Source organism: Diadema setosum, assembly GCF_964275005.1.
Source record: "Diadema setosum chromosome 20 unlocalized genomic scaffold, eeDiaSeto1 Scaffold_20_unloc_1, whole genome shotgun sequence".
Taxonomy (NCBI): domain Eukaryota; kingdom Metazoa; phylum Echinodermata; class Echinoidea; order Diadematoida; family Diadematidae; genus Diadema; species Diadema setosum.
The window spans coordinates 971,870-983,081 of NW_027307649.1; the positions used below are offsets into that span (position 1 = coordinate 971,870).

At 38.9% G+C, this 11,212-nt stretch overlaps 1 protein-coding gene across 1 annotated transcript; it reads left to right on the top strand.

Moving 5' to 3' along the window:
• The first annotated feature begins 710 nt into the window (after positions 1-710).
• Positions 711-3,239, top strand: LOC140245688 (toll-like receptor 3). The gene is made up of 2 exons (XM_072325231.1): positions 711-815; positions 2,301-3,239. The coding sequence occupies exons 1-2, from the start codon at positions 711-713 to the stop codon at positions 3,237-3,239; spliced, it is 1,044 nt and encodes a 347-aa protein (XP_072181332.1).
• The last annotated feature ends 7,973 nt before the right edge of the window (positions 3,240-11,212 follow it).

Here is an 11,212-nt window from a genome sequence, read left to right on the forward strand (position 1 = left end):
CTTCCTTACATGTATCAATTAATTCATATTATACGAACGTGATACACTTTTTCGAAGGCAGCAGCGAATGAGTGACAGTCCTCCTAGCACACAGAGATTCCTGATTTTAGACACAATGGAAAGCCGATAATTACTACATGCGCAATTCCCTCTTGCTTTTTGTTTGTTTTTCCATTCTTTCTTTCCTTATTGTAATTTCTTCCTTCAGGAAGGAAAGCTCTTAGAAAAGAAATCGATAGTGGGTTGTTGTTTTTTTTTCAATGTGATTGCACCTTCTTCCTGCAGCTCTTGATATTATCACTAGATAGAGTTCACTAAACTTTTCATGAATGTTTGCACTGCAAAAGAACGAGAGTGAAACAAATGAACACGGGATAGCGCTTGCACTTGCTCATGAAGTGACCCAGATTCCTGGAAAAGATTCAATATGATTGCATGCTAGCTGCAGCACTGGGAATTCAGAGTGAACTATTTCGCCGCAAACAACGATGGCTGGAAATGTTGTTTTCACAGTTTTAACTACAGTGATGACTTTGTCATGTATTGCTGGCCACTGGGTACGATCTCCTCCGACATGCTCCCTCTCTTATCCGGGCCCCTTACCGCGAGCAGACTGCTCTCACCTCAATCTCTCAGCTGTTCCTCAGAATCTTCCAGACGACGTCTACAATCTTGACTTATCATACAACAACATTTTGACCATCACCAACATGTCGTTTGCTGCATATGGAAAGCTCCAAGTCCTGATTTTGCGGTGGAACGCGCTGACTCAGATCGAGGGAAATTCGTTCGAGCATCTCCTAGACTTGAGAGTGGTAAATATGAGCTTCAACAACATCAGCCGACTTCCAGATGCCCTCTTTCATAACAATCTTAATCTGTCAATCCTTGGGCTATCTCATAATAGACTGACCGACATCCCAAATAACGCTCTTGGGTCCATTAGAGCCTTGAAGTTTATTTTCCTCGACCACAACCTGATCACAAACATTAGTTTCGCTCAATTCTCATCCTGCCAACACCTATCTAGGATTGATCTCAGAAAAAACGTGATCACGCATCTTCATCAGGAGAGTTTTGCTGCTATTTGGAACTGTACATTTGACAGTCTCGACCTGGCCTACAACAACGTCTCCGAACTTCCCCATGAACTCTTTTCGAATTTCCGTAATCTGACGGGTCTCTATTTGAACCACTTAAACCTTTTTACATTCGACGTGAGAGCCTTCATGGGAAATTATAACATCAGTTATGTGATGATCAACAGCGCAAAAATTCACACTATTATACCTCTCACCTGCCAACGTCTAGACTTTCCCAATTTGACATCAATTAGTCTTGGGCTGAATAAACTCTCTCAAATACAGTGCAACGCATTTAGGGGGTTTAGAAACCTGCGTTATTTGAACCTCAGGGACAACAAGATAACCTTGATCACTAATAGCTCATTCTGTGGATTGAATTCACTCATCCACTTGAATCTGAAAGGAAACAAACTTTCACACTTGCCTCTTTGTGCGTTCGCCTGTACAGAAAAGCTACAATTTCTCAAGTTGGACAGCAATGACATAAGAGTGTTAGATCCTGATGTACTTCATCGTGTTCCCTTTCTTGAATATCTGGATCTTTTTCGCAATAAAATAGAGAAGCTTATAGGACCATGGGATCTGCCTTCTTTACGGGAACTGAAATTGCAAAAAAACCAAATATATTCTTTGAATAAAAACACATTTGCAGGAATGTCCCATGTGCAAGAAGTCAACCTAACCGCTAATAATATCAGAAACATTTCCAAAGATACATTTATCGGACTCACTTCCCTGAAATCTATTGATCTGTCTTTTCAATCGTCTTTTATCGAACTTGATGGTACTTTTGAAAAGTTGGAAAACCTCGAGAACCTAACGTTCATGAAAACTATTATTAAGTTTTCGTCACTAAATCAATTTACATATGCAAGCTCTATGAGGATACTCGTCATGTCACTCGCAAAGTTGAATGTCATAGACCTGGTAGGTAATCGTGAACCTCTATCCGTTTTCTTCGGGTTGGACTCACTAACATCTCTCGATCTGTGGGGAAATAAGTTGGTAAACTTGCACGAGTACCCTTGGGTTTTTAAACCTTTACGTCACCTGCAAATAATTAACCTAAGCAGCAATCAAATCACCGTTTTGAAAGCAGGGATGTTCTCTTACCTATCGTCTCTAACACACCTATTGCTGTATTCAAACAATATCAAGAAAATCGACCCACATGCATTTGAAGGACTGGGATTCTTACGGCAATTGCTTCTGCAGGATAATGTGATATCTCTGTTTGAGAGAAATCTTCTCATTTACACGCCGAATCTCACAAGGTTGTACCTTCATCATAATCATCTCACTACAATTTCTGCAAACACATACTTTCCAGCAACTCTTGTGCGCCTTGATATCTCCTACAATCCTTTCACTTGTGACTGCAGCTTGGCATGGTTCCAAAACTGGCTCCATACCACCAACGTCAATGCCACCCCCTTTAATGAAACCCTGTGCTCACAGTCTTCCTTCAAAGAAATTGTGAACCTGCCACTTGAAGCATTCTATCCAGGTGACTTTTGTGGAATCAACGCACCACTCATCTCTGGACTTATCTCCGGCAGCGTCATAGTAACGTTACTGGGCCTTTTGATTTACAGAAAACGCTGGTGGTTGAACTACAAAATCTTCCTGCTGAAGCTTTTTGTTTTGGGGTATAAGCAACAAGAAGAAGACCTACAGGCTAATGACTATGAGTATGAGCTCAACATCATGTGCCAAGATTATGATGATGACTGGGCTCACGGTGTCTTCAGACCTGCACTGGAAAAAAGGATGCCCCATCTCCAACGGGTTGCCTATGGCGACGAAGCTCTCAGAATTTCAATGTACTACATTGATGCTGTTCACCACATCATCGAGACCAGCTACAAGACTGTTCTCTTGATTAGCAACCACTGTGCTGATGATGCCTGGTTCATTACCAAGGTCAGAGTGGCTCTGGAGCATGTGAATGAAACAGGACTTGACAAGGTGATCCTCATATTTTTGGAAGACATACCAGATGAGCGGCTGCCATACCTGGTAAGACTCTTTCTGAGCAGAAACAGGCCTAACCTGGTTTGGACGGAGGACCACGATGGCCAGGACTTGTTCTGGGCCTACTTTAAGAAGAGCATGCAGACAAATCCACAGATCAATCATGTTTTGCCGATCTAAATGGAATCAAGATATAAAAATGCCTGATATCCTGCTACCTAACATTTACAGTACAAAGTAATCGATTTGAACACAAAGTCTTTGCATATCATGCTCCTGTAACATGTTCTGTAACATTTCTCTCACACGGAAGAAGGTCGAAGAGTGACATCATTATTTCTCTTTAATGTATGTTCAATTATCAGGGCACGATTAAGTCAATTTTGGCGAAACCTACAAAACACAGCTGAAAATGTATTTTTAATCGTTTATTTGAAGTGTGTGACTTTCCTAGGGGGCTGCAGCCTGGCCCCCAGCCACGCACTTGTAGTTTCCTACACAAACAACAAAAATATGAAGAAATAAACAAAATGGAGAAAAATCATGACTTTCCGATGGTTCCAGATTCTTCGGGGGGGGGGGGGGGACTGAGCATTACCCTTTAACCAAACAAAGAGCACTAGTACCTACTCTTTAAAAAAAAAATACAGTGATATTTGCTCTTTGTGTATTTCCTCCACCTGAATGAGATGGGAGTACTTTATGGCATTTACGTAGAATAACATGCTTAGGTGTGAGGATACGCAATAATAGGACCTCTAAAAATTACATTTGCAGGTATGTAACCAATGAGCAGCACTTATTTGTTTCTGTTCAATACAGTGTGTAAAATATAAGCTGTGTTTAGAGAATGTTCAAGCATGTAAAGAGTGATTGAAAACTTCTTCAGAATAGATTATACTACCTCGTGGTCACATACCGGAATTACTACATTTATACCGCTGTATTAGGCCACACTTTTTTTTTTTAAATTATTAGATTAGAAGACCATCTCGATAGGTCGTGCTGTAGATACACAGCAACGGTAATATATGTAGTACTCACAAAATATGTCTGTTTTATACGATCAAAAGCAGAAGTGCGAGAGGTAAGCTGGGAGGAAAGTAGGTGGTATTCTCTTTAAATTTTTGACGCTCATAATGTAGGACCCTTTCAAGTTCTCATTTATAACCTCCTTAGGACTGCGTGGTGTGCTAATCTACGGCTCTACATCTACAATATATTATACAGAACTCAGCTGTATTACAATGACACGATAATTTCCACAGAAGAAATAAATGTCTCCAGTACATTCTTTTTTTAATTCCATCATATAAAGAAAACCCAAGATGTGTAGCTGGTACATGCACAAATTACGCAAGTGAAAAAAAAAATCATAGCCAGATAAGTATCTTGGCAGAGAAATTACTAAAATGATTTAACAGGTGTAAAATGATTACGATGACACAGTGTCGAATAAACTCAGTTGAAATACTTCTCCCCTGCATACAATAATGGTAATGATGTAAGTGATTGAAATGATATATAGTAACAATGATACCAGTGAAGCGTTCTCTCGAGGAGATTCTCAGAGACTTGTACAGAACCGAATGGTTCCCCTGCGCAATGGATTGAAACTTATTCTTCAAAATCAACGTTACGTGAAATCTCACACAGCGATAATAAAACAAAAGCTAAATCACCTGCAAGGTATTAATTGGCATGTTTGATTGGTCAATAAAGGAGAGAGAAATAGGTGGTTTTTCTTCTTCGCTGCAAAGATTATATTGCATTATTAATATTATGTGTACATGTTCTGTCTATCTGACCAACATGTACTCAATAATACGAAAAAGAAAATGCAAGTACATTCATGAATGTCTTATGAGTAGTTTCACAGGTGAATTAATGATGCTTGTTTTATATGATTAAATCATACCTGATGCTATATTTCAAAATTTTGTCTGCAAGTTTTGTGTATCTCACATGGCTTTTTTAAGATACGTTATTAAAGGGATGGTAAAGTTTTGGTTGGAGACGGGGGATTCAGATTTTAACTTTTTGTGAGATGATTAGAAACCACTCATGAAATATATAAAAAAAAAATACACTGGATTCTAAAAGGAATTCTGAGTTTATTTGATAAAAGTCGATTTTGAAATGGCTGAGATATCCAAAAACAAAGTAAAACAAAGTGGTCCTCATTAAAGGTGGGTCCCACCTTTTATCAGGACCTCTTTGTTTTTGGATAACTCAGCTCATTTCAAAACCAATTTTCATCAAATAAACTTTGAATTCCTCTCAGAATGTGTATGCTCTTTCAATGTCTTTCATATTTCGTAAGAGGTTTCTCATTATCTCACAAAAAAAGTTGGAAACCTGAAGCCCCATCTCAGCCAAAACTATACCATCCCTTTAAGTAATGATGTCTAAAATGAATGTACGACAACAAGCTGTTCTTCTGTCTTCGTGATAGTATCCACTCGCTCCCCACATCACGATCTCTATCTTCTTTCCCCTCAATCTCTTTCTCCTTGCCTTCCATCTCTTTTCCTTCTCCGTACACCTTTCTCTACTCTTATGCACTTACTCATCTTCGTACCTATGCTAGTTAATGTGTTGTTGTTGTTTTTTTATGCAATGCGCGTTTTCTCGTTTACCTTATGCCAGTATTGATAATTGAATCTGACTGTGGTATCATGATGGCATTCTACGAATTTCCCCTCCAATGAATTGAAATGAAGCTGACAACAAAGACAAGACGAACAAGAACTTTCCGATAAAGTATGTGATTTTTGAAAAAAGAAGAAGTTGTGAACACATTTACACCACAGTAACACCAGTTGACGTGGTCTCCTATTGAACATGAATACCAGTAATGTCAAGTCAACACCATGTAGAGTCATTGTTTAATTAACACCTAGCGCAGTGTCAAAAATATCACCAGCTAATAACGTTGCGTGAAATGACCGCAATGATGATAAAAAAAAGGGTAAATCACCTGCAAGGCATTAATCTTTATTGGTCAATTGAGAGAGAAATATGTGGTGATTTTTTTCCTTTAGCTCCAAAGATTATTTTGCATTATCAATATTCTGTGTAAAATCAATGTTCTATTTGGCCTACATGCACTAAATAAGAATAAGAAAATGCAAGCATACTCATTAATGTCTTATTAGTAATTTTACGTGTGAATTAATAATGCTAACTTTATAAGAGTAAATCATACCTGATGCTATATTTCAAAACTTGGGCTACAAGTCATCCGTATATCTCACATTTTTTGTTCTTTTAGATTCGTGATTCAGTAATGATGTCTACAATAAATGTACGACAACAAGCTGTTGACATTTCTCCTTCTTCTACCTGTCTTGGTGATTGGGATCCACTCGCTTCCCTCATCATGATCTCTATCCTCTTTCCCCTCGATCTCTTTTCCTTTTCCGTATACCTTTCTCTACTCTGCACTTATTCATCTTCATACGTATGTTAGGTGATGTGCTTTTTTTTAGTAGCCCCAAAGGGTCCCAGCCATATGGCGTTATTCAGCTGATAAGGGCCATGGGTAATTTCTTTTGCAATGGAAGTAGTACACAACATAGGTACCAACAACACCAAAGCCAGTATTTTATCTTGTACGGGTCCCCAGACAGTAGCCCCAAAGTGCCCCACTCATATGGTGTTATTCGGCTGAAAAGGGTCATGGCTAATTTCTTCTGCAATGGAAGTAGTACACAACAGAGATACCCAAAACACCAAAGCCAGTTATTTTATCCTATATGGGGCCCTAGACAAAAGTCGAGAAGTACCCCCCCCCCCGATTTTGTTTAACTGAAAAGAGTCATGACTAATTTCTTTTGCAATGGAAGTAGTGCACAACAGAGATACCCAAAACACCAAAGCCGGTTATTGTGTCCTGTACGGGGCCCCAGACAATATTCCTGAAGTGCCCCCATGTTATTTAATATAGCTAATAGAGACATGGCTATTTTTCTTTTTCTTTTTTGTTGTTGCAATGATACCCGAAACACTTAAACCCTTAATTTTGGTTTGTGCAGGGCCCTTGACAGTAGCCCTGAAGAGCCCCTACATCCCATAGCTGATACATTTACCCGAAGAAAGACATGAAAACATCTTTTTAAATTGAACAAGTATTTGTGTATTTTTGTGAGTAACAAATACAGATATATCGATGACATTAAGGAACTCATAATATATATTTAAAGAAAAAAAAAGCCTCTTGGGATATACCGCATGTCAACAAAAAAAAAAAAAAAATAAACCGGACCCTCCACAATGATTAGGGCCTACTCTAAAATAGTGAATCAATCCGAATACAATTTCAGGGTATGAAATTAAAACTTATTGCTCACATCTTACAGAAAACCCGATCCGATTTGCTTCAGTAGTCAAAGAGAAATGAGGAGTTTCGTAGAACATGTCAGGAATCCCTTCCCTCCAAGTTCTGCCCATTGTGTTCATATATTATGCACTTTCAAGAGCATCCAAGTGCCTAACTTGGAAGAACCAGACACATGACCTGTGTTACAATGATCCACATATCTCTGTGACCCTCAACCAAATTGAATGGGGTTTCCTGCATAATATAGCTAATATGTTATATTTTAAGACCCTGAAGTAGCATTTAGACGGTTAAATCATATTGGAAGTTATCAATGCTAAAATCCGATTGTAATTTTTTTGGGGGACATACTGTATGAGTGAATGTGGTTGATGAGTTGGTGATCCTCCACTCACCATACTTTCTACCTGTCAATGTAAACTTGTGAATTTCTGTCCTAATCCATGGGAATCTCATTTAAACGTATAGATTTCTAATTATGATACATTATTTTTAATTATGGATATGAGATGCATAAACTTTGAAATAATTGCTTCATAAGATGACCGATAGATCTAAAATTATACAAACGAGAGTCTTTAAGCACGTGAAGAAACTGTATTGAACTACAAAAAAGATCACTGTAAAAGTGAAAGGTCGGATATGGACTAGATTTGGTTTGAATATCATCTCAATAACCTGGACTTACAGGCAAGTAGGCAAATGAAGTTATTATGCCCAGGAAAGAACATAGGAAAGAAACATCACAAACATGAAAATAATTCAATCTACAAATTTTATCTTGATTATCAACTGGATATAACCAAACTTGGTTTTAAATTTTTGAATATCATCTCAATAACTTGGACTCTCTATTACCTTCAAACATGTCCGTATTTCTTTTTTAATGTTAAGGTTATTTTTCCTTTTCTTTCTCTTTTCTTCTCTTCTTTTCCTTCTCTCTTTCTTTCATGCTATTCCTACCTGCATTGAAATTGGATCCAAAACAATTTGATAACTAAGCAGTTCTATGCGGTATCCAGAGTTCCTCTATTGTTTCTATCAAAACCGAAATGGAGAAATCTATACGCATGGGAATCGCAGTGGATTTGTTACCGATGAGTCAGTGGTAAAGTATCTGAGTTACTTGTATCCAAATATCAAAATAATAATTAATTTCAGGCACTTGTCACTGCTACGTAATGAACACCTTCAAGTTTTTAGATTGAATGTAATTCAGTGGAAGTGGTGTATCGGTTGAGATTTCTATTCATCGAGAAAGAATACATAGCGCTGTAAACTGAGAAGTGCTATTCTTCTATCTAACATCTCTTCAAGTTTGGTCTTTAGTTTTCATTTCAACATATCCAATGTGTTTCTATTTTTATCTTGTCGGGCATGTGATTGTAATAGTTAATCCTTCCCACGAAACCATCACCAACAATGAAATATCAAAACAGGAACACGCAATTTATTATTTTTTAGCGAGAGTACAGAGGTTGTCACACCGTCAACTGAAAGACACCGGTCTTCATGCTATTTTTATGATATTCATGATAAGAATCAACACTACAAATCTATTGAAATGATATTCTTGCGTTGTTAAAATTTCTACTTTAAAATGCAACCAGGACTGTTTTAAATCCACAAAACATGCCAAAAGCATGCATCAAGTTGCATCATTAACAACATCAAGACGCATAAAGCTTTCACCCCCACCCCTACCCCCCTCCCCATTTAGACCGGCGGGGGGGGGGGGGGGCAGAAGATTATTCAGCGGAAAAGGGTCGTGGCCATGTCTCTCTTAGCTAAATAAAATCACATATTGGGGGCACTTAACGGCTACTGTCTGGGGCCCCGTACAGGATAAAACATCTGGCGGTGGTGTTTTGGGTATCTTTGTTGTGTAATACTTCTCTTGCAGAAGAACTAAGCCATGACCCTTTTCAGCTAAATACAACGGGGATTAGGGACACTTTGGGGCTACTGTCTTTGGGCCCCGTACAGGATAAATTAACGGGTGCACGTCACGAGACCGACACCCACGAGTCATACAGCCCACAAGTCATACAGCTCACGAGTCATACAGCCCACCAGTTATACAGCCCACGAGTTCGACACTGAGTAAATTAAGCCCATGAGTTCGACATCAAGTAAAATAAGCCCACGAGTTATACAGTCCATGAGTTCGACATTACGCACAAAAGGCTCACGAGACCGACACTAAGCAAAGAAAGCCCACGAGACCGACACTACACTTAAAAGGCTCACGAGACCGACACTAGGCAAAGAAGGCCCAAGACACCGACAGGATGAATAGCGCCACCTATAGACCAATTTATTGTATAGGGTGTCCAGATAATGGCATAAAGAAGGTATAAGAGATGGGAAAGGAGAGTTGCTAGGGTATTACTCCGTCAATTGCCCTCCCTCGCCCCCTGAACGGTTCAAGATCTTGAATTGTGTTTGCGTATGTGAGTGTTTGTGAAAAAAATAAACAAAATCAAGTAAAAGTGCATGAGATGTTTCAACATTACTTTCGAAAATGCCAAAATACCCTCGTTTCCCTATCTGCAAAGCCCATACCAGTATACCTACTTAGAAGAAAAAAAAATAAAATGATGTGGACATTCAGATCAACTAACTAGAAATATAACCTGGTATGAAATGAAGTTCACTACAAGAAAATTATGCACAAAATGGTCAATGTTGTAGTGCACACCTGCTTTACATGATATGGGGGGGGGGGGGCTAGTCATCAGCAAAGGTGTTGAAATGATTAAAAAAATCACAGAAAATAATGTAATCGTCAATTAAGGCAGCGTTAGGAATTCGGAAAAAGAAGATGTATCCATGAATGTTACTTTTCTATTTCATGAAAAATGTACTGTTTTGAGAAGAATGATTTTACAAACACAAGCTACTAAAATCGAGGTGAATCGCTGCGATAAAAAAAAGTTTCCATCCGTTGAATTTCATAGAATAAAGTTAAAGAGAAAATTACAAATCGAATTCTAAGCAGGCGGGTAAAAGCAGGCAGAAAGGATATCAAATAAGGCCTACTTAACTTGTGAAGCGAGAAAGAAAAGGGCAAAAAAACTTAATCCTGTCCACCGTCTAAGTAGAAATATTAGGAAAACCTATTAAATGTAGCATGATGGCATCTAAAAGTATACCATTCATTGTTCATGTCCTCTATCACTTTTTCATTCTTTTTTTTTTTTGGGGGGGGGGTCCAATGAAGAGGACAATTGTATTTAAAAAAACAAAGAAATGGTAACAATGTCGCTCCCCGTAGCGTGACAGACCTGCCCCCTGAAAGCCACACGTGTAGAAATACATACTTAATGTCGTTAATTGTACATGGTGCTGTTATTAGTTAGTAACAATCTCTCGCTCGACAGCGTAACGAAATTGCACCCGCCAGTATGTAATTTTACTCTTGATGGAACACCCTGTACAGGTACATATTTGTAATTGACATGTAGATGGCGCTATTCATCCTGTCGGTCTCGCGAGCCTTCTTTGCCTAGTGTCGGTCTCGTGGGCTTTCTTTTCCTAGTGTCGGTCTCGTGAGCCTTCTTTGCCTAGTGTCGGTCTCGTGGGCTTTCTTTGTCTAGTGTCGGTCTCGTGAGCCTCTTTTGCGTACTGTCGGTCTCGTGAGCCTTAATTGTGTAATGTCGGTCTCGTGGGCTTTCTTTGTTTAGTGTCGGTCTCGTGAGCCTTTTGTGTCTAGGCGTAAGTGTCGAACTCATGGGCTGTATGACTCGTGAGCCGTGTAACTCATGGGCTGTATGACTCATGGACCTATTTTTGATGTCGGTCTCGTGGA

Bases quoted from the DNA above. Each gene is read 5' to 3' on its own strand.
- LOC140245688 (XM_072325231.1), top strand. From the start codon at position 711: ATGTCGTTTGCTGCATATGGAAAGCTCCAAGTCCTGATTTTGCGGTGG. The intron at 816-2,300 runs GTAAATATGAGC...TTGCTTCTGCAG, and splicing joins ATCTCCTAGACTTGAGAGTG to GATAATGTGATATCTCTGTT.